This window comes from Mandrillus leucophaeus, unplaced genomic scaffold, assembly GCF_000951045.1.
Source record: "Mandrillus leucophaeus isolate KB7577 unplaced genomic scaffold, Mleu.le_1.0 Scaffold23, whole genome shotgun sequence".
Taxonomy (NCBI): domain Eukaryota; kingdom Metazoa; phylum Chordata; class Mammalia; order Primates; family Cercopithecidae; genus Mandrillus; species Mandrillus leucophaeus.
The window spans coordinates 1,974,561-1,998,272 of NW_012102365.1; the positions used below are offsets into that span (position 1 = coordinate 1,974,561).

At 47.2% G+C, this 23,712-nt stretch overlaps 1 protein-coding gene across 3 annotated transcripts in view; it reads right to left on the bottom strand.

The window, feature by feature from the left end:
• Window positions 1–2,771: 2,771 nt before the first annotated feature.
• WASF2 (WAS protein family, member 2) overlaps window positions 2,772–23,712 on the bottom strand; it is a 97,825-nt gene continuing 76,884 nt past the window's right edge. For 2 of the 3 annotated variants that reach the window (XM_011981683.1, XM_011981685.1), the window contains 7 exons: window positions 20,795–20,929; window positions 20,119–20,272; window positions 14,772–14,889; window positions 13,617–13,747; window positions 11,329–11,484; window positions 8,181–8,695; window positions 2,772–6,890 (listed from right to left, as the gene is read on the bottom strand). In XM_011981683.1, the coding sequence (XP_011837073.1) occupies window positions 6,733–6,890; window positions 8,181–8,695; window positions 11,329–11,484; window positions 13,617–13,747; window positions 14,772–14,889; window positions 20,119–20,272; window positions 20,795–20,929 (1,367 nt within the window). In that variant the 3' untranslated portion in view covers window positions 2,772–6,732. The remainder of the gene's footprint in view (window positions 6,891–8,180; window positions 8,696–11,328; window positions 11,485–13,616; window positions 13,748–14,771; window positions 14,890–20,118; window positions 20,273–20,794; window positions 20,930–23,712) is intronic. The other variant, XM_011981686.1, reaches the window with a different exon arrangement.

The window sequence follows — 23,712 nt, forward strand, 5'->3', positions numbered from 1 at the left end:
TCTGGCTTCCCTTGCAGTTTCAGTCTCCTTGGCTGTGGCTCAAGCCCACAAGGTGTTACTGCTCTCGTAGGCAGTCTAGGGCATTGGAAAAAGGAAGGTTTCTATTTCAAATGTCTGCTGCTAGCTTGCTGTGTGACTTCAGGCAAGTTGCTGTGGCTCTCTGTACCTTGTTTCCTCATCTATACAATAGAAACAAAAGGCGTTGTATTTGTAATATTTCCAAGACTCACACTCTGGGAGTGGCATCAGTTCCCAAGATGGTGCAAAGCCAGAGTGGAGGGGCTGCATACATCACCACAGTCAACTCTTTGTTGAATAGGTGAGGAAGCTGAGGCCCAAGGTGGGAGCTAGATCTGACCTCTGACTTCTTAGCCAGGAAGTCTGCTCCTTTTTAATGATGTGTGCAGTGTGAGCTCCTGTGTGCATACTGTGGACATGCATGGACAGCTTCTTCGGTAAAGGCAGGGAAGGCATCTAGGCAGGACCCCTTGCCCCCAAGTATTAACTGCTCTCCTTGTCATCAAGGGACTGGCAATTCTCCCATAAAAGATTCCTTTGGAAGTGAAAGGCTTTTATTTAACTTATTTTTTTGAGATGAAGTCTCACTCTGTTGCCTAGGCTGGAGCGTAGTGGCACAATCTCAGCTCACTGCAGCCTGCGCCTCCTGGGTTCAAGCGATTATTGTACCCCGGCCTCCCGAGTAGCTGAGACTACAGGTGCATGCAACCACATCTGGCTCGTTTTTGTATTTTTAGTAGTGATGGAGTTTCACCATGTTGGCCAGGATAGTCTTGAACTCCTGACTTCAAGTGATCTGCCCGCCTTGGCCTCCCAAAGTGCTAGGATTACAGGTGTAGGCCACTGTGCCTGGTCCACAAAAGGCTTTTTGTCCTTAAGCTTCAAGAGCACCCTCTAACCACCCACACCTCCTGGGGCTGAGGAGCAGTTCAGGGGGAGCACCTGAAACTGCTCCCAGCCCCATGACCTAGGAGGGAACTAGTTAACTAGCCCAGAGCAGAACTTCCAGGAAACAGTGCCAGGTTGCCCTGGCCACTGGGCAGCCAGGAGGGGGCAGTCAGGAACTGGTGGAGGCAGCAAGTAGGGAGGACAGCTCCTGAGCAATGTGTGAGGGCTGCCTGCGATTATGGGTTCCTGTAATCATGTGCTGGTTTGTGTCCTTGTGTAAACGACAGGGATCTGCGCACAATATGTGCACTGGTCCTCATGTGTGCCCACTCGTGTGTCTCCATGAAGCCCCAGCCCATACCCAGGGAATCCACTTTGTTCTTAGGCAGCCAAGGGTGCAGACACTTCTGCTCTAACAGTCTGGGATAGGCAGGCCCTCAGCCAAGCTCACTGTATTTCAAAGCAAGAGCAAAAGTGACCATCACCATTTACTGCCCTTATAAAAGTGGGCACCAGGGAGTGGGGCAGGTAAGAATGGAAACCTTTAACAGGCTCCCTACAACGTTAAAGCCCTCAATGATTTTGGATGGAGACTCTTAAGCTGTTTCAGTTGCATGGTAAACACAGCATTGGGCTCTGGCTAGAGAGGGGCCTGTGTTTGAACCACGTTCTGTTCCTGGCCAACCGTGATCTCAGGCAACTGTGAACCTGTTTCTCTCCTGTGTAAAATGGGGGACCCTTGCCTCTTAAGAATGAAATAAAAGATATGCCGTCTTTGGCAGGTAGTGGGCGCTCAATAAATGCTTATTCTTCTTAGATCAGCCCAAGGAGGTGAAGAGACTTGCACAGGGTCACAGCTCCCGAGTGGCAGGGCCAGAATTCAAGCTCAGGCCTCTTTCTTCCCAGAGCCACATTCCTTCCCTCCAATTCCCTAGCAAGGGCGGCTCCCGAACCACCATTTTGTCTTCTGCCAGGGCGGGCGTCTGGCTGCCTGTCAGTCACCGGCCTTGGGAAGCCAAGTGCTGACTAAACACAGGCCTGAGCAGACGGGTGGAGGGAAGGGGCTTTGCAGGGGTGAACTGGCTCCGCGGCCCCCTTCTCTGCACCACCACCTCCAGCGATGAGCTCAGAGCGGCTGGCGCAGCAGTTGCTGACAATTCAAAACTTCTGCCCCCTCTCCTGGGACGCCAGTGGGTGACTCTCCGAACAGCAGGCGTGACCCGCAGAGTCACCAACTCTGCTCCCGCCCCTCTCCCGGGGGCCACTACACTGTGTCTGCTGGGTCCGGAACTGGGTGTCTGCTCATAAATTACCCCCAGGGACAGTTACCCGCAGCAGCTGTGCTTGGAACAACCGTTGCTTCCTGGGTAGGTCATTTTTTGGGTCAGAATACAAACCCAGCCCCCTCGCCTTCCTCAGGCAGAAGGGGCATGCAGCAGCCTAAACCTTTTATCGGATTCCATTGTAAATCGTTCTATTTAAGGTAAGTTGCTTGGGTCTGAAAGGCAGACAAGATGCCGGCCAGATGTTGGGCGCAGCATCAGCATTCAGCCTGTACTCCTCTCCTGCTTGATGCAAACAGTTGCCAGCAGATTGTCTCCTGCGGCCCCAACACACCCCCTTTCTCATGGTGAGAAGGGGACTGGGTATCTGGGCCTGCAGGCCCTCCAACCTGGGTCTCCTCCTAAATTGAAATGGTTTCCACCCTTCTGCACATGGTGCACTTTCTGCACCCAAAAGCCTCCTGCCCTTCAGGCCCACCCACACTGGAGCCCCCTCCTGAGCTCTGGCCACCACCTGTGACTATTAGTATCACTTCCTTCTAATCTCTTGTCCCATTAAAACAATACCACAAACACCAGAGGTGGCTGAGTGGCTACAAAGACTTTATCAAATTATTTAAAATGTTGGCATTTAAGTATTCATGTGTATCCAGTTACATGGAACCTTCAGGTCAAAGGGGCGCAAAGGTGGTATACACACGATGAGCCTGGCAGGGAAGCAAGTAAGACCAGGCTTGGAGCTACAGGGCTTTAAAAAAATTGGATGTCTTTCTGAGGGTCTGAGAAGAACAGGGCAGAATAGGAAAGGGTCACTTTAGGGGTCTGGCTTAACCCACTGCCCAGATCTCCAACTGAAGAACTCCTTTCCCATCCTCAAGGGAAGAGGGCCTGTTTTCAAACAGCGTCCCTACTACACATACACGCATTCCCTAAAATCTTGATGTGGCAAACACACCCAAGAACCCACTGGAATACGTCCTTATAAATATGTTTGTATCAGAGAAAACAAGGCACTTCGGGAGCATTATGGCTTACTCTACTACATGTACATCATTCTAGACAGAAAGTAAAACTTGGTTAGTTCCTCAAGTGAATTAACTGAATAAACTTAATACAGTAACAAAATTGTTCCCTAACCCACACTGAGGCACGGTTAAAGTGAACCCACACTGAGGCACGGTTAAAGTGAACACGGCAGGAGGCACACAATGAGGCACATCTCTGTGCGACACCTGGTCCCAGGTCAGCTGGACCCCAGCAGGACTCAAAGCCTGATGCCTCCAGGAAGCCTGACATCTCTCATGAGCAAAGCCCCCTGGCCCTGGAGCACTGGCTCCCTCCCTCCCCATGCCCTGAGGTCAGGTGAGGGGCCACAGTGGGAGGTAGTCCTAGAGCAGAGCTGGGACACGGTGGGAATGCTTAAGCAGGGTCACCAAAACCACAGAGACCTCAATCTGTCCAAGTTGGCGCTGCAGAGTCGGAGGATCGGCGCCACGGGGAGAGATTTCACATTAGCCCTGACAACACCGCCTCGGCTATGCAGTGACATTGGCCAGGGTCGTTTCTGAGGGCGCTCGAGCTTCCACTAGATGCGAGCTGGAGCCTGGGCCAGCTGCTCTGAGCCTCCAAGGGCTGGCTGAGCCCGCCTCCTCCCCCGAGCTGCTCCTTTGGAATGTACCCATCTCACAACCAAGGCAAAGCCACAAGTCGCTTCTGACACTATTGGAAGCTGGGCCCCAGGGCCACAGGAATGGGGGCAGGTCCCCTGGGCGGGGTGAACCAGAAAGGGAGGAAACTCCTTGGCTTCAGCGCTTAGGAGTCCTTATGGTCCATTGTTCCATACTCTCACTAGCTTAGGCCCAGATTAAATAATCACTAAACTTTGCATTCTGTGTTACATGAGTCCAAAAACAGGATTACCTGCATTGGGTCCTTTATCATCTTAAAGGGCTCTGGGTCTAAAGAAGCCATTTTTTTTTTTTTTTTTTTTTGGTGCATATGCATAAGTGGAGCCCAGAGGGCCTCTCAGCTCACTGGGTCCCCGGCCCCCCGAGTTGAGGAGGCTTCGCAAGGCCGGCTGCTACAAAGTGCCGAGCTTGGCTGCATAGATTTTAATGAGAGCGTCAGGCAGAGCTGTGCTGTTGCTCTCCGGGACTTGCAGATCATTACCAAACCAGCTGTAGGATGAGAACACAGCACATCGAAACCCTAGGAGGTCACTGAGCTAATGATCTAATCCTACCTTCCGCAGGCAGTGCCCCTCCCCACCTCCTCCTGCCCCCGGTCCTTTCCACGATGGACTCAGTCCATTCCAGAAGGCAGGCCAACACCGCCCCCTTCAAGGTCAGAGCAGAATGACAGTGAGTGGCTCTAGCTCTCCCTTTTCCGGAAAGGAGGAGGATGGGGGTAATTCAGTCAAAGCCATTAGGTCCAAACCCTGGCCTGGCCAGGCCCCAGGTCTCCTATTTGGGAGAACCACTGCCCTCTGCCTGCCTCTCTAGCTACTGCTGGGCTGTGGCCCAGCCGCCTTCAACGGCCATTTTAGGGTTCTGATGAAAGCGCCTTCGGCTTCTAAGGTGCAGGCTGGGAAACAAGGTGGGGGTCCACATAGCCTGGTGTCTCAGCATGGAGCTTGGTGCCAAGTCCTGTGCCAGAGACACCTGATCTGGAGAGAGGGAAGAGGGCACACTTGGGAGTGGCCACGGCAGGAGTGCATCCTGGCCCCTACAGGCTCAGTCCCCACACCCTGAGCTCCAGGAAAGAAAGCAGAGGGGAAGCGGCCAGCAAGGGCACAGAAGCAGAACCCATGACTACACTCTCCCCTCAAGCCGGAGGGCTTTACGAGGGCTTTGGCAATTACTACGACTATTTGCTGTGCTGGGTAGGGACAGATCCTGTTTCTCTTTGTTTCAGGGCTCTGAAAGCCGGAGAAGCCAGCAGAAGCCGATTTCAGCATACGAGGCTACACAATAGTTAGGGCAGAAGAGAAGAAGCCTCACTGTTGGCTAGAGCTGACCAGTTTTTTTCTGAATAATAGCACCTGTGTATTAGCTCTGGGAAAAGCAGGGAGGGAGGGAGGGAGGGAGCTTCACCATGTGCAGTGAGGGGAGCTGGAAACAGGACCTGGAGCCCCTCTGCCTTTCAGCCTACTTCACGGCTGCCAGGCCCCCCAAGGCAGGTACCGGCACGGCTGGCAGCCTGAGGAACTGAAGTTTCCACAGTTGGCAGAATCTTTGTTTAAATTGGGGAAATAAAAGGGGGAGGAGTTGCAGAGGAATTGAAAACAGCACCTGTCACAGCTGCCTATCCCCCTCCTTCTCTCACTAATTCTGGTCCCCCAAAAGGGCTGGTCCCAAGGCTATGTGGTTGGTTGGTGACAGAAAAGGGGCAACAAAGAATGACAAGAGAGGCTATGAAGGTTTGAGTAGCACTGACAGGGCTGGCACAGACCCTGAGCCCTCCTACTGGGACCCCAACCTATGGTGAGGTCTGGAGTAGCAATACAGCCGAGAAAGCTCTGCCCAGACTCCAGTAGGTGCCCATTCTTTGGTCCCAGAAAGCACAGGTGACTTGGAATCAGGAACTCTGGGCTCTAGCTATGTCACTATCCAATTGTGTGACCTTGAGCAAGTCACTTCCCATCTCTAGGCCTCAGCACCCTTAAAGGGTGGGACCCATGGGGCTCCACTGTTCTTCCAGTCCTGCAGCTCCAAGTCTTCAGGCTTTGCTCCTGACAGCCAGAAGAGGCCCCTGTTCTCATGTGTCAGGGACAGTTTGGTCATGGATACTAGAGGTTAAAACTGGGCTGTGTTGCCTGAAGGCATCTAGAGGTGGTGGTGGTGCATCCTGAACACCATACTCACCAAAGGGATCCTGGGAGGGAGGCAACAACTCCAGCCTACAGAAAGGCATCATTTTTGGGCAGAGGAGGTGAGACATTCTTTAGAGGCTTGATGTCTTCTGGAATAAAGGGCATCCCAGGCATAAGAGATCATTTAGCACAAGGCAGGCCCACCCTGCTGATTAGGGCAAAGGGTGAGGCAGTCTGGCCGTTGGAGCCTTCGGCCTGCTCTGCCCTTTCAGGGCACAGGAAAGGGGCCAGCTGTGTCCATTCAGGCCACTCTCCTTGCTTTAGAACCAGAGAGTGGCTGGCATTATTTGAAGTGGCTGAGGGCACGGGTTTTAGAAGACTGTAGTTGAATATGGCTCCTAAGGGAAGGCCCCATCTCCAACGGAAACCCGATCAAAGGAATCTGCTTTGGGATTTCTCCTTCCCTTCAATATGCAACAGGCACTTGAAGGAAAGAGGGAACATCCCAGCTACTGAACTTCAGGAGCCCCACAGGGCCTGACAATGGGGAGAGGAAATACATGTTGATTTGGAGGAAGCACTTGGATATATCTTTGGTTGCTTCAGGGAAAGCTTTGGCCCCTTAAAATTACTTTTTTCCTCCCCTTTCTCCCCTACGGATCTGTTGGGGTTGGCATCAAAGAAGGCAGGTAGGAAGGAAAGAAAAAGAAGGTGGACAGCAGGCAGAAAGCGTTAATCCGACCAGTCGTCTTCATCAAATTCAGAGGAATCATCTTCTGAGTCACTGTACTCAACAGCAATGCGACGAGACAAGATGGTGGCCACGTCATTGCCCACGACATCCCGCTTCTCTTGTTCCCGCTGCTCCTCAACCCTGCGCAGCTGAAAACCTGGTGGCAAAGAGACAGAGGGGTGAGGAAGGCGTGTCCTCAGCCTTGGAATCCATCTGGAACTGGGTAAGGGGGAGTGGCCACCAGTGGGTAAAGGGGTATTGCAAAGGACAGAGAAAAAGAAGGTTGTTATGGAAAAGCAGATGAGTGTATGAAACTGGTGAGGTGTGTCTGAAAGGCAGCCTGCTGTCCTTTCTGGTTTACACACTTTCAGGCTGGTAAGGACTTCTCACGAGGCTTTGAAGTGGGGAGCAGGCACCACATTCCATCCAGCAGATCCTCAGCCTGCCCAATTCCATCAATTATAATGGGGCTCAGCTGCCATAGACTGTCCTCTCTAGACTAGAAGTTTTTTGAGGATCACAAACAGAACAAACCACGATAACCCCTTGGGACCACACCTGGCCCCTTGATAGAACAAATGCTCCAATGTTCCAGGAGGGTGAAATGATGAAGCGGGAGGGGAGGGGAGGGAAGAGGAGAAAAGAGGAGATAAAAGAAAATGGGAGAAAAAAGGGGTGAGAAAGAGGGCAGGGGGCAAGGAAGGAAGACACGAAGGGCAGAGCAGTGAAGAAGGCTGGGGGTTGCTGAGTCCAGTTGAACAAAGGCCCACTAGGACAGTGATTCTTGTTTTTTCCGAAGGCACAAAACCCTTCAGAGAAACTGATGAAAAATGGGGATCCTTTCCTAAGAAAAAAAATGCATGCAAACACGCATAAGCATACATTCCCAAGGACTTCAAAGATCCCAGCTTAAGAATCCTTTACTGCCGGGCGCGGTGGCTCACGCCTGTAATCCCAGCACTTTGGGAGGCCGAGGCAGGCGGATCATGAAGTCAGGAGATCGAGACCATCCTGGCTAACACGGTGAAACCCCGTCTCTACTAAAAATACAAAAAATTAGCCGGGCGTGGTGGTGTGCGCCTGTAGTCCCAGCTACTTGGAGGCTGAGGCAGGAGAATGGCGTGAACCTAGGAGGCGGAGCTTGCAGTGCGCCAAGATCGCACCACTGACTGCACTCCGAGTGAGACTCCATCTCAAACAAAAAAAAAAAAGAAAAGAAAAGAATCCTTTACTTTTAAACCAAGGTGGAAAGAAATCTAAATCTCCGTATTTTCAGGGTGAAGCCTTTTCTCAGGCTGCTCCCAGACCTAATGTCCCAATCTCTCCCCACCCAATGAAAGCTGTTTCCTGGGAAGGGCAAAGGGACCCCTTCACCCATCCCCCAATCAATCATCCCAGCTTCAGAAAGACAAGGTTCCACAGTCCCAGACCCACCACTGAAATTTACCTTGACGGATGGCTGAAAGCAGGTCGCTACGGGCATCACTCACAGCAGGCAAGGAGGACTTGGGCTTGGTGGTATCAGAAAGCGGTGGTGGTACAGCAGGCTGGCCATCTGCACCAGTGAAAGGGGGAGGAGGGGGCCCCGGAGGAGGAGGAGGAGGGGGAGGAGGAGGTGCTCCTCCTGTTGGCTGAGACAAGGGAGGTGGTGGCAGAGTTGGGTAGTCAGTTGCCGGTGGTGGAGGAGGAGGTGGAGGGGCAGCAAAATCAGGGTGAGGTGGGAAAGATGGGGGTGAGGGTGGTGGAGGCGTCCCTGAAGACCCAAATCCTACAGGTGGTGGTGGAGATGGGATGCCTATCATTGGAGGCGGAGGTGGCGGAGGGGCAGGTGGTGGAGCAAACCCAGGTTTAGGACCTGCTGGAGAGCCTAGAGGAGGAGCTGGTGGTGGATGGCTTGGGCTGACCACACTGGATCTTTTGGGTCCAGCCAAACCAGATCCTCTTTGGTTGTCCACTGGGTAACTAAAAGGCCAAAGAAAAAAGACTCACCATCACCCTTAGAATGCAAACACCTACCTACAGTTAGCCTTGTCTATAAGCCGAGGTTTATCTTGGTTGACTATACCATTTCACTTTGGCTTAAACAGAAAGAAAAACCTACAGATGGTCAGAACAGACAAATAATGAAATAAGCAGCCTTGTAAGGTAATGAGCTTCCCACCAGTAGAGGAGGATAGCCAGACTGAGTAAAACTACCCGAAAGAAGTGGACTTGAGATTCCTCTATCAGGTAAGGGCTAGCTGAGACATCTCTCAGACCCCTCTGCCTTTCCAGCTCTAAGGGGAAGGCACCCTCCCTCCCTTTCTCTAAGAAGGATGGTCCATGGCAGTTGCTAATTTAATCCTGGAGCCAGGTTAAGGGTGCATGCAAGAAAGAACTGGAATAAAAATTCAAACACCACCCACACACTAGGCTCTGTTTCTCAGGCTATTAACATTCACCAGCATTGGAGAGGGCAGGAAACCCAAGCCAGGCTGACCACACCTGAGTGGGATATAGATTTAGGTGAATGCATCTTCAGTGCTCATGTGGGAAAATCTTGAGAGAGAATGAATCTCAATCTGAGAATCCGCAGAGATGGGAAATGAATGTGCCACCAGACTCCTGACCCAGGCCTGAAAGAGGATTACGGCTACACCTCTCCTGGGATCAGATTTGCTTGGCTGCAGCTGCAAGGTCTCAGGCCATGTGTGAAGCAGAAGGTTTTCTTTTTCCACCTTTGTATCTGCCCTGCACTAACAGCTACGCCTTAGAAAAGCAGCCATTTTGGAATTTTCCACAGACCTTCCAGTCTTAGCTGCATCTGACAGGGCCACCAGCAGGAAGTGATTTGGGAAGCAGAAGGAGATTTGGGATTAATGGTTTCTAGGGCCAAGAAGAACGAGGGGAGAGGAGGAGGGCAGCACTGCTTTAGGTCTCCATCTGAGGGGTCCTCAACATATTCAATCTCTAATTAAGCAGTATCCAAGGAGAAAAGTGCATCTTTCAAAGCTCTCATTTATCAGGCATTAGAAGGGACAAAAGTAATGGAGAAAACAGTGCAATCTGAACAATTCTCACATCTCTTTTCAGTCATTACTGCCTAACACTTCCACTATACACCTCTGCCAGGGACACTGACAAATATAAAAATGGACGAATTTGGAGTTTCATCCCCCTTTTCCCTTTGTTTCATTGTTTCTGGAGATTCAACATAGCAGTGAAACTAACCAGCACTAAGAGAGGAAGTGACTCTTATGCTAGGTTCCTAGACAACTGGGCAAGGTATCTGTTAACTATTTCCTGAAGAGCGGATTGTACCACTTCATTTCATGATGAGTTAAAGTTAAGGAAAAGGCCTGTGCGGCACAGTGGCTCATGCCTGTAATCCCAGTCCTCTGGGAGGCCGAGACGGGCAGATCATGAGGTCAGGAAATCGAGACCATCCTGGCTAACACAGTGAAACCCCATCTCTACTAAAAATACAAACAATTAGCTGGGCGTGGTGGCGGGCGCCTGTAGTCTCAGCTACTCGCGAGGCTGAGGCAGGAGAATGGCATGAATTCGGGAGGCGCAGCTTACAGTGAGCCAAGATCACGCCACTGTACTCTAGCCTAGGTGACAGAGACTCTGTCTCAAATAAATAAATAGGGAGGCCGAGACGGGTGGATCACGAGGTCAGGAGATCGAGACCATCCTGGCTAACCCAGTGAAACCCCGTCTCTACTAAAAAAAAAAAAAAAAAAAAAAAAAAAAACTAGCCTGGCAAGGTGGTGGGCGTTTGTAGTCCCAGCTACTCGGGAGGCTGAGGCAGGAGAATGGCGTAAACCCGGGAGGCGGAGCTTGCAGTGAGCTGAGATCTGGTCACTGCACTCCAGCCTGGGTGACAGAGCAAGACTCTGTCTCAAAAAAATAAAAAAATAAATAAATAAATAAATAAATAAAGTTAAGGAAAAAACAAGAAAGAAGGTGGTAACTTCTATTTGTTTGGGTCTAGGCTAAACAGGAGTAGTTAAGAATATAGGTTCTGGAGTCCAACTGACCAATCATGGCTCTGCCCTTACTGGCTGTGACCTTTGGGTCATTTCATTGACTCCCCCTGTGCCTCAGTTTACTCATTATAACATGAGAATAACAGTACCTATCTCAAAAGAGGACTCCAATGGGAATGAAGCAACATATATATAGAGTGTTAATTATTTCTATGATCTAGACAGTCTTGTTTGAAGTTATTTTAGTCATCCTGACCTAGGGTTTTAACTCTTTTTTTTTTTTTTTTGGTCTTGCTCTGTCACTCAGGCTGGAGTGCAGTAGCATGATCATGGCTCACTGCAGCCTTAACCTCCCAGGCTCAAGCGATCCTCCTACCTCAGTCTCCTGAGTAGATGGGACCACAGGCGTGTGCCACCAAGCCTGGCTAATTTTTTTAGTGTTTAGTAGGGATGAGGTCTTGCTATGTTACCCAGGCTGGTCTTGAACTTTTGGCCTTAAGAGATCCTCCCACCTTGGCCTCCCAAAATGCTGGGATTACAGGCGTGAGCCACTGCTCTTGGTCCATCCTTTTGTTCTTGAGTGTATAACCACCGATAGTGGATGGAGTAGGTACCACCATTTACCTGAATTCTGCTGGTGGAGGAGGCAAGTTGTCCTCGGAGAAGGAAGGAGAAGGTGAAGAAGCAGAGTCTGACTGTGGTGGTGGCGGATAGCTACTTGCATCCACGTTTTCAACACAGCCAATGCTGCCATTCTGGTACACCAAGGTGGGTGGATACCTGTCAATGAACCGAATGCCAAAAACTGTCATTTAAAGAGCCTGAGTGGGTTTTTTCTTCTTAAAAGGTACTACAAAAATGCATTTGATACAAAAGCTATTAGGGAGAAATAAAATAGGTATATTTCCCACATATTTTCTGTTACACTGAAATTTTATTTTAACACTAAATATTCTATTGTCAAATATATCCCAGATATTTCTGCTGAATTGTTTGTAGTAACAGGATTCAACCCAGATTATCAAAACTGCTCCTTGCCCAGTCTTGGCCTTGTCAAACCCAGCAGTTCTTTTAAATTATCTCCCCAGTGTCAGGTGCAGATATACCTGAATCCCAAAGTCCTGTGGCAAAGGGTGAAGCCAAATCCCAGAGGCTAGTGAGCTGCAAACACGTGACTGGCACACAGCCTGATTTTGAGGTCAGCAAGCCTCTGGAAAGCTGGAAGGCCAAGGAGGCACTGGATTGCAAAATCAAGCTCAGGATGAATGCAGGGTGCTATGTGGTAGTAAATGTGGTCTTTCTGCCAGGTCTCTTATCAAACAAAATGAGCTGACGATTAAAGTAGGGTGCTAGGGCTTGCCTCATGAAAACCTGTCCCTCAGTGCACTGGGCCTTGGGTGAATTTGTTCTGGGTGAACAACAACAAAACTTCAAACAAGCACAAATACACCAAGCATCAGCTAACAAAATCTGGCCTGCTCTGCTCCACTTCCCCCTCTTTCCACTATTGTTGGGGTCTAAAGAACTCATCTAAAACAGACCCCAGGGAGAACAGAGTTGGAGGAAACTAACTGAATCAAAAGATGCTCTGATGTGGAAAATCCCCAAGGCCTGGAGCCCTGGAGCCTTGGCACGTCTCTTTATAGGTTCACCAACAGGCATGTCCAGATAGACTAACCATGAAGCCCCAACTCCAAACCGCCTGGACAACAGGAAAATGGGAGACAAATCCTCATCTTCCTACTCCACAAATAAAAGACACACATGGGTAGCTGGCATTCTGAACACACAAGCTTCTGGCCTTAGAGTCACTGAACCTATGACAAGTGCCTGTCTGAACAGTGCTACTGACCCTAGCCCCACCCAATCAGTAGTGAAAAGGGGTCCATGGAACAAAATGGCCCCCTTTACTGGGAGGTGAAGGTAATGAAGGTACCCTCAGGGCTGATTTCCCAGTAGAGAAAAAGGTTCATTTTTTCTTTCACCATCTTCATCACTCTTTAAAATAGATCTCTTAATCCACGAAGAACAAGTGTCAGAAGTGTCAAGATTTTTAAAAGTTGAGATTTTCATGGTAGAGTTATTTCTAAAAGCAAGAACAACTCAACTCTTTTCTTTTATCATTCCTAGACACCCAGCATAGGCTGGCATGGTTCTCTGACAGTCATGATGCAATGTATTTAGAGAAAAAACCAGGGCGACATTCATGCCAAGCAGTCATGGTGACTTGGCTTTGAATGTCAACCAGGTCAGACACCAGGATAAGCATCAAACCAACCTTTAAAACCATCTTTTCCCCCCTTTAAACCTCCAGTGTGATTTGGTATTGGGAAATGGGGTCAGACTGACACCTCTTATTTCTCCACAGAGATATATAGCTTCAATACTGGCCGAGCAACCTTTCCCACACTGTCTATGAGGTCTGCATTCAGTCCCTTGGCCAGCCTCTCTCCCAAGACTGACAAAGGCTGACTGAAAAGTTGCTTTGGTGATGTGAACAGCTTTCTTGCCTGGCCCTCCCCAGCCCTGAGAGTGAAATGCCCAGTTCTTAGGCATGACCTTCAAATCAATGCTCTGGAGGCAAAGGATTCCCAAGACCACTTTTCTTCCCTTTCCAGTCTTTCCTCTGGGGCCCTTAGATGTGTGTCTCGCAGAGTAAGGGCACTAGGAGTCATGGGCTTTCTTTTCCAGACCCCTCCAGTCACCTCATTTAAATTGCTGAGTCTCTTGATTTATTTAGCAAATTTTAATCACCAGATGGATGCACTTTAAAGTAGCTGATTAACAGTGGTATTGATCTAAGCCACAGAGACAGACTTCAGGGGGTGTGAAAGGTGTCACACCAGAGCTGTCAGACTGTTGTCCCCACTCCCTTCAAAGAATGCTACCAACAGTACAAAAGCATTACCTACCCAGAAGGCCCCAGCTTTTCTTTGGACTCCACAAATTCTTGTCCCATCTTCATTTTCTCCCACTCTTCCTTACGTGTCTTGATTTTACGTGGGTTTACATTCCCTCGATTTGGATTATCTTTCTTTTCTTTCTATAATGAAAAGGAACAGGAAGGTCTTTGTAGAACATTTTCCAAAGTTCTTCATTAAAATTCTACCCATCTTCATTGATGCATATCTAAGAGATGATTTGCCTAGACAACACATAATAACTACAGAACTTACAGAATTACTGGGTTTGAAGTGACCTAGAGGCCATCTAATCCAAACCATCCCTGGGTGAAACATTTGCTCAATCCCACACTCAAATGCCTCCAGCAACGGGAACCCCACTTCCTCTTTGGATAACTCATTCATATTTTTGAAAAGCTCTAATTGCTAGAAGTTAGTGAACAGCTATTTATTATTTGCTTGGCCCCAAAGGTCAGTCAAGAGAGATGAGATGTAATGAGACCTGCAGTTATCTGGGGCATATATAAGGAAATAGTTTAAATAAAACAAAACAAAACAAAACCCAATGAAGAATTTTTCAGCCTGTGCAGCTGCTCTTGCCCCTGGCACTCTCCTGGGCCTCCTGGCAGCCATGCTAATGGGATTGAGGTTGCAACTGGTAGGTCACATACATACCAGGGAGAGTCTATGGGGAGGGAGAATCTCCGAAACCTACATATATATCCCCCCACCTTAGCCCCACCCAGTCAGTAGTGAAGGCATTAAACTGCTCCTTTTGCAAATCAAACACTGCAGAACCTTGTGCTGATCTCTGAGAAATGAGCTGCAAAACTGGCGGAGAAGGGACTAGCCTAGCTTGAGTGTCCAGCAGAGTCAGGTGCAAATTGCAAGAGAAATAAATGGTGAATAGAAAAGTCAATTTCTAAAACTCAGCCTGAATATACTCAATTGTTAATAGCACTGGGGGGAACAAACACATTTTTGGTGTGATTTATACTTTCATCTTGGTTGTGCTTGGTGTGGACACATTTTTTTAAGAGTTTCACCTGGCATCCAAGCAAGCAGCCACTCAAAATGATTACTTCACATAAGACTGGCTTCCTTTTTATCCCCCTCCACAATCGTGCCTACTGATGTGGAGAACAGAGGCCCCTTTCCCCTCACCCTATGCTTTCTCTTCTCTTTCATGATATCCTTGGTGTCCTGCAGCATCTTCTCCTTCCAAAGATCAAAGAAGTATGAAGGGTCTGTGTAGAATTTGAGTGCCTCTTTTCCATCGTCCCTGGGATAGAAATGAAGACAAGTAGCTGTCAGTAGACAGATGAGCTCCCAACCAAATCCAATATTCCAAACACCTACCAGTTAGCAGTTTTTACACCAAGGAATCAAGAAGTCATTTGAATCGATTGCATACCTCCTCTCCCATACCAGCATTTCAATGCCCCCGAATGGCACCTCTCTACTTACCAGACTTTTAAAGAACCTTAGCCTTACTTTCAATTCCTGGTAGATGAATTTGCATTGTCAGGGCAAGAACAGGTGATAGCAGCAGGGATCCTGATTACTTCTAATGATCTGCATGGCCACAGAGAGCTCCCTGAGGATATTCGGATATCCTGGTACATGAGAGGGGATTTCTACCACTGGTTCCTCTTTTCCCACCAGTTCCGCAGGACTCTTTAGGAAGCATCAGTAGCTTCCTACCCACCCGAAACCTGTGTACACATATGGGGGTTCATGTGTATGCATATGTACACATATATACAGGAAAAGTGTGTGTGTACGGCTGTTATTTCTCTGCACACACAGAAAACCAGCCACAGCACTCCACCTTCTTGCTCCCTTCTAGAATAGCTCAGCATCCACACACACCCCAACCACAAGGGGGCTCCAGTGAGAAAAGAGGGCCAGCTGTTTTAAGACCACAAGGTTTAATCACCAGTTCCTAATTAGTGGCTGTGCCAGTGGGACACAGTAAACTATTGAGTGTCCATATAAGGGCTATCTGCCAGACTCAACGGTCCTGGTTGGAATCTTGCACTTTGGCATGGATAAGGTCCTCTCGCTATCCAGAAAGTATATGCTTAGGAGTGAACATTTATCTTAACATTATTCTGAACTAAAAAGAAATGGAAAGGCAATTCTATTCCCTGCCCTCCAATCCTATCACAACACAGAAAGTGCTTCCAAATAAAACATTAATAATTTCTATATTAAATCTTCTCCTGAGTTAGATACACCACTACTCATTTCTGTTGGGCCAAGTTCAGATAACTGAGAGGCCATGCTAATTCTGGCACTATATGCTAAAAAGAAAAATACCATTAACTGAAGAAAAAAATTCTCCTAATATCATTTGTTTATCTAATCCCACTACACAAACCCTATGTCATACTCCCTACAATATTATCAGTTGTATGACCGCTTTCTGCCCAATAACTCCTCTGCCCAAACCCAACTAGACTCAATAATGGAGGCTACAGAGTCAAACCTCTGTCCTGCTGTGCTGGTCCCTTTGAAAGCCAAGGGGCAAACATAATTTTACACAGTAAAATGAAGGACAGATGCCATGTACTTTGTATCTGTGTGAGAAGGCTCCCTGAATTGGACTGGTGTCCTTGAATTTCACATGGGTACACACACACACACACACTCTACCTTGCAGTGTACACGTCTGATAGAAGACATCTGCCTCCAGCTATCTGTAATTACCTTTTACCTGCTCCAAAGATATGTACGGATGTAAGCAAGATAAATATTTACCTTCTGTCCCTCTTCAGTGGTTTTTTGCAGGATGACAATACTACCAAAAACCACTAGAGGAGAGGGGCTTTAAGTTGTCTATAAGGCTACGTTCTTTTTCAAGTCCAGGGACAGCAGAGTAGGTCCTTTCAGAAGGAAATGTCCAAAGGATGTTCAAAACAAAGTGAACGATGCTCATTTGGAAGAATGCCAATTACTCCTTAAGCTTTGGAAAGAACCCTCTGGGCCCAGAGCAGCCAGTCCAAGAGGCTGGCCCCACTAACACACCCAAACATCTGGTAATCTAGTGGTTTCCAAGTAAGTGGGAGCCTTGCTAGAATGTTGCCCCTGGGATCCATGCTGTAGGACCGCCTTGTAACAAAGTCCTTTTGGTTCTATAATAACTAAATTCCTTGGATGGAATCCAAGATGGACCTGGTTTATATGAAATTAAACTCTGTAGCATGCTATGGTTACAGTAAACTTTCAATATGCATTACATTCACTGTGAATTTCAGAAACCAAACAATAATAAGTGACAAGTGTTTATGGGGTAAATTTTAGTTTCTGCTGCCACAGACAACTCTGGGGTAGGCAGTAAGCTTTTAGATACAATCCTCTCATGTAAACAACTGCTTCAGATAAAAAGACAATTTAGTGTTATTAAACCACAGGTTGAAAAAGGGAGGAGCTAGCCAGCCATTACCTGTAAGGGGTAAGATTGTTGAGAGGGGGAGGAGTATCACAGGTATTGTATGTTTCTAAGACAGGCACCGGGAGAGAGTTTCTGTCAAAAAGCTTCTGGTCTTGAATGGTGGAGCTTCTGAAGGCTTTTCGGGTGTTGATTCCTTGTAGTGACACTGAGAGAAGATGGAAGGCGTTAGAAAATGGACGACAGGCTATTTGAGCAAACACTGAGTCACACCAGTCAGAGAGGCCTCAGCTGCTGCATTTCTTGGCTGCGGCTGTCTGCAGTCAGGCTTTTTTTCCCTCCCCCTCTGGGGAAGCCCCACAAGGCTGTCAGCAGCCCAGTCATTTCACGACTGAACAAAATGAGGCAACACAAAGGTTTACTATGTGGCCAGATCTAGCAGGCCTCTCCTTAGGAGGAATGAATCTTCCAAGTACTTTTATGGTAGCAAAATACGATTGAGGGAGGGGAAATTTGAGAAAGAAGGAATTGGGGGAATGGGAGAAAGGAGTGCATGAGGGTGTGGTGGAGCTAAAAAGGTTCTTTCCAGCACTCAGGCTTGTGTCACTTCAAAGCAGAACTCTATAGGTCTCTGTGATTTCTCCCCTCACTTTTTTCTCCTAATATCATTTGTTTATCTAATCCCACTACACAAACCCTATGTCATACTCCCTACAATATTATCAGTTGTATGACCGCTTTCTGCCCAATAACTCCTCTGCCCAAACCCAACTAGACTCAATAATGGAGGCTACAGAGTCAAACCTCTGTCCTGCTGTGCTGGTCCCTTTGAAAGCCAAGGGGCAAACATAATTTTACACAGTAAAATGAAGGACAGATGCCATGTACTTTGTATGATCAAAGAAGTATGAAGGGTCTGTGTAGAATTTGAGTGCCTCTTTTCCATCGTCCCTGGGATAGAAATGAAGACAAGTAGCTGTCAGTAGACAGATGAGCTCCCAACCAAATCCAATATTCCAAACACCTACCAGTTAGCAGTTTTTACACCAAGGAATCAAGAAGTCATTTGAATCGATTGCATACCTCCTCTCCCATACCAGCATTTCAATGCCCCCGAATGGCACCTCTCTACTTACCAGACTTTTAAAGAACCTTAGCCTTACTTTCAATTCCTGGTAGATGAATTTGCATTGTCAGGGCAAGAACAGGTGATAGCAGCAGGGATCCTGATTACTTCTAATGATCTGCATGGCCACAGAGAGCTCCCTGAGGATATTCGGATATCCTGGTACATGAGAGGGGATTTCTACCACTGGTTCCTCTTTTCCCACCAGTTCCGCAGGACTCTTTAGGAAGCATCAGTAGCTTCCTACCCACCCGAAACCTGTGTACACATATGGGGGTTCATGTGTATGCATATGTACACATATATACAGGAAAAGTGTGTGTGTACGGCTGTTATTTCTCTGCACACACAGAAAACCAGCCACAGCACTCCACCTTCTTGCTCCCTTCTAGAATAGCTCAGCATCCACACACACCCCAACCACAAGGGGGCTCCAGTGAGAAAAGAGGGCCAGCTGTTTTAAGACCACAAGGTTTAATCACCAGTTCCTAATTAGTGGCTGTGCCAGTGGGACACAGTAAACTATTGAGTGTCCATATAAGGGCTATCTGCCAGACTCAACGGTCCTGGTTGGAATCTTGCACTTTGGCATGGATAAGGTCCTCTCGCTATCCAGAAAGTATATGCTTAGGAGTGAACATTTATCTTAACATTATTCTGAACTAAAAAGAAATGGAAAGGCAATTCTATTCCCTGCCCTCCAATCCTATCACAACACAGAAAGTGCTTCCAAATAAAACATTAATAATTTCTATATTAAATCTTCTCCTGAGTTAGATACACCACTACTCATTTCTGTTGGGCCAAGTTCAGATAACTGAGAGGCCATGCTAATTCTGGCACTATATGCTAAAAAGAAAAATACCATTAACTGAAGAAAAAAATTCTCCTAATATCATTTGTTTATCTAATCCCACTACACAAACCCTATGTCATACTCCCTACAATATTATCAGTTGTATGACCGCTTTCTGCCCAATAACTCCTCTGCCCAAACCCAACTAGACTCAATAATGGAGGCTACAGAGTCAAACCTCTGTCCTGCTGTGCTGGTCCCTTTGAAAGCCAAGGGGCAAACATAATTTTACACAGTAAAATGAAGGACAGATGCCATGTACTTTGTATCTGTGTGAGAAGGCTCCCTGAATTGGACTGGTGTCCTTGAATTTCACATGGGTACACACACACACACACACTCTACCTTGCAGTGTACACGTCTGATAGAAGACATCTGCCTCCAGCTATCTGTAATTACCTTTTACCTGCTCCAAAGATATGTACGGATGTAAGCAAGATAAATATTTACCTTCTGTCCCTCTTCAGTGGTTTTTTGCAGGATGACAATACTACCAAAAACCACTAGAGGAGAGGGGCTTTAAGTTGTCTATAAGGCTACGTTCTTTTTCAAGTCCAGGGACAGCAGAGTAGGTCCTTTCAGAAGGAAATGTCCAAAGGATGTTCAAAACAAAGTGAACGATGCTCATTTGGAAGAATGCCAATTACTCCTTAAGCTTTGGAAAGAACCCTCTGGGCCCAGAGCAGCCAGTCCAAGAGGCTGGCCCCACTAACACACCCAAACATCTGGTAATCTAGTGGTTTCCAAGTAAGTGGGAGCCTTGCTAGAATGTTGCCCCTGGGATCCATGCTGTAGGACCGCCTTGTAACAAAGTCCTTTTGGTTCTATAATAACTAAATTCCTTGGATGGAATCCAAGATGGACCTGGTTTATATGAAATTAAACTCTGTAGCATGCTATGGTTACAGTAAACTTTCAATATGCATTACATTCACTGTGAATTTCAGAAACCAAACAATAATAAGTGACAAGTGTTTATGGGGTAAATTTTAGTTTCTGCTGCCACAGACAACTCTGGGGTAGGCAGTAAGCTTTTAGATACAATCCTCTCATGTAAACAACTGCTTCAGATAAAAAGACAATTTAGTGTTATTAAACCACAGGTTGAAAAAGGGAGGAGCTAGCCAGCCATTACCTGTAAGGGGTAAGATTGTTGAGAGGGGGAGGAGTATCACAGGTATTGTATGTTTCTAAGACAGGCACCGGGAGAGAGTTTCTGTCAAAAAGCTTCTGGTCTTGAATGGTGGAGCTTCTGAAGGCTTTTCGGGTGTTGATTCCTTGTAGTGACACTGAGAGAAGATGGAAGGCGTTAGAAAATGGACGACAGGCTATTTGAGCAAACACTGAGTCACACCAGTCAGAGAGGCCTCAGCTGCTGCATTTCTTGGCTGCGGCTGTCTGCAGTCAGGCTTTTTTTCCCTCCCCCTCTGGGGAAGCCCCACAAGGCTGTCAGCAGCCCAGTCATTTCACGACTGAACAAAATGAGGCAACACAAAGGTTTACTATGTGGCCAGATCTAGCAGGCCTCTCCTTAGGAGGAATGAATCTTCCAAGTACTTTTATGGTAGCAAAATACGATTGAGGGAGGGGAAATTTGAGAAAGAAGGAATTGGGGGAATGGGAGAAAGGAGTGCATGAGGGTGTGGTGGAGCTAAAAAGGTTCTTTCCAGCACTCAGGCTTGTGTCACTTCAAAGCAGAACTCTATAGGTCTCTGTGATTTCTCCCCTCACTTTTTTTTAATAAATCAGGGGAAAAAAATTCTACAAAACTGCTCAGCAAAGCCTGCAAATGCTGAGCTCAGCTTTCTTACCTTCTTCTTCCTTGGGATCCAGCTGAGTGACTTTAACTTGTAGTCGGTCGACCCTCTCAGCAAGGGAGCTTACCCGAGAGGCAAAGGTATTTGCCTGAGTAAAGAGCTCTCCAAAAATGTCCTCTGCATATTTACCTGGAAAGAGCAAAGAAACCAAGTCACTAGTGCATAGAAGTAATGTAAATGGTCAGAATAACCACCAAACACATACTACACACACACACATACCCTAAGACGGTTTGGGCTATATGCAGATGACTGCTCTTAGAGAAATACTCTTCATAGTTTAGGAAGTCTGCATATGTTCTATAACTAATAGAGTCTTCTTGACAGATGTGAACAGTCATGAGACTCAAAACAGGCTGAATAAAACTGAAAGGTGTAATGCAAAAAATTAAGCCTGGAAGAACAGATAATATTTCTACACATTTCCAGCCTGGGCAACACGGTGAAACCCCGTCTCTACTAAAAATACAAAAATTAGGCAGGTGTGCTGGCAGGCACCTATAATCCCAGCTACTGGGGAGGCTAAGGCAGGGGAATCACTTGAACTTGGGAGGCGGAGGTTGCAGTGAGCTGAGACCGAGCCACTGCACCCAGGCCTGGGTGACGGAGTGAGACTAAAACTAAACTAATAAAATAACACTACACATTTGCCCATAGCCTTAGCCTCTTATTGTTCTGTAAAAGTACCTTATAAAATGGTTCTGAAAAACAGATTGGGAGTTTAGAGGACATTCTAGGTATCTAAAATTAACATGAAAAGTAAGAAATTAGTTCCTCAATGGAGCCTTGAAAGTACAGTGAACAACTATGATTAGTGTGTTAAATGTGAGGGGCCCTGAGCTTATCAACAACCCATAGCAGAGATGTACAACTTCTTTTAAGAGGTAGAAAGGTTACTTTATGTTTTATAACTTATAATTTTTTTTTCTTTTTTTGGAGACAGAGTCTCCCTCTGTCACCCAGGCAGCAGTACAGTGGCATGATCTTGGCTCACTGCAACCTTCATCTCCTGGGCTCAAGCAATTCTCATGTATTAGCCTCCCGAGTAGCTGAGATTAAAGATGTGCACCACCATGCCAGGCTAATTTTTGTATTTTCGGTAGAGACGGGGATTTGCCAGGTTGCCCAGGCTGGTCTCAAACTCCTGGCCTCAAGTGATCTGCCCACCTTGGCCTCCCAAAGTGCTGGGATTACAGGTGTTGAGCCACCATGCCCAGCTTGTCACCTACAACTTTCAAAGTCTTTGCTCTAGGTTACAATCCTTCAAATCTACATCTCAGGAACCAAGTGAAAAGCTGAAACTTTCAAGCCCTCTGAAAAGCAGCATACCAGTGGTCTCTTTCCACAATGTCTTGTTTTTTAGAAAAAGAAAAGTTCCGTACTTTCAACCCTGGAATGCAAGGAGAATCTGCAGCCAAAGAAACATAACAGCAATTTGACACTACCTCTATATTGTCATTCCAAGCCACAGGCACATTCTTACTAGGAATGAAAAGTAGTGCATATGAATAAATATACCATCTGAGCTTTTTTTTTTTCCCCCCCAGACAGAGTCTTGCCCTATCCCCCAGGCTGGAGTGCAGTGGTGCAAAATCTCGGCTCACTGCAGCCTCTGCCTCCTGGGTTCAAGCGATTCTCCTGCCTCAGCCTCCCGAGTAGCTGAGATTATAAGTGCCTCCCACAACACCCGGCTTGTTTTTTGTTTTTAGTGGAGAGAGGGTTTCATCATGTTGGCCAGGCTGGTCTTAAACTCCTGACCTCAGATGATCTGCCCACCTCAGCCTCCCAAAGTACTGGGATTACTAGCACGAGCCACTGCGCACAGACCTACCATCTGAGCTTCTTGCAAGGTGAAGGCAATCATAAGAGACTGTGCCCAATCAAATGATAATTTTTTTTGAGAACTATTTAAAGTAGGCTTTAATTTCTAGCTTCGAAACTACATTTATGCTTAGTCCATATTTGAGGGGGAAAAAATAGCCTGAAAGGCCAAAACCACACCTTCAGGGTGAACTGCAGCTCACCTTCCCAGTACAACCTGAAGAGTGGGGATAAGACCAATCAACTGCATATTTTGAATTGCTTATTAAGTCAATAAGGACTTCTAATCAAGGAAGAAGCAAGTCCTTGCATACTGATCATTTGTGACCTAAACAATTATGGGAAGCTCCTGGGCTCAAATAACTCAAATCAGCTGATAAGCATTTCTACTCTGCAGGTTGAGGATTTTATCTGATCCCTATTCATAATATGGCTAAGTTCCTACAAAAGCCATACTGTATCATGCTTGTCTAGGTAATGGAAAATTGTGTTTGGAAGGCTAAAACAGAGAAATATGCAACATTATGTGTGGAAAATAAACCAAGCTAAAAAATATCTGTTAAAAATAAAAGGCCAGTCGTGGTGGCTCATGCCTGTAATCCCATCACTTTGGGAGGCCAAGGTGGGCAGATCACTTGAGGCCAAGAGTTCGAGACCAGCCTGGGGAACATGACAAAACCTTGCCTCCACTAAAATTACAAAAAAATTAGGCCAGGCATGGTGGCTCATGCCTGTAATCCCAGCACTTTGGGAGGCCAAGGTAGGCGGATCACCTAAGGTCAGGATTTTGAGACCAGCCTGGCCAACATGGTGAAATCCCATCTCTACTAATAATACAAAAATGAGCTGGGCATGGTGGCGGGCACCTGTAATCCCAGCTACTCAGGAGGCTGAGGCAAAAGAATCGCTTGAACCTGGAAGGCAGAGGTTGCAGTGAACCAAGATCGCACCACGGCACTCTAGCCTAGGTGACAGAGCGAGACTCCATCTCAAAAAAAAAAAAAAAAAAAGCTGTGCGTGGTGGCGCACACCTGTAATCCCAGCTACTCAGGAGGTTGAGGCATGAGAATCACTTGAACTTGGGAGGCAGA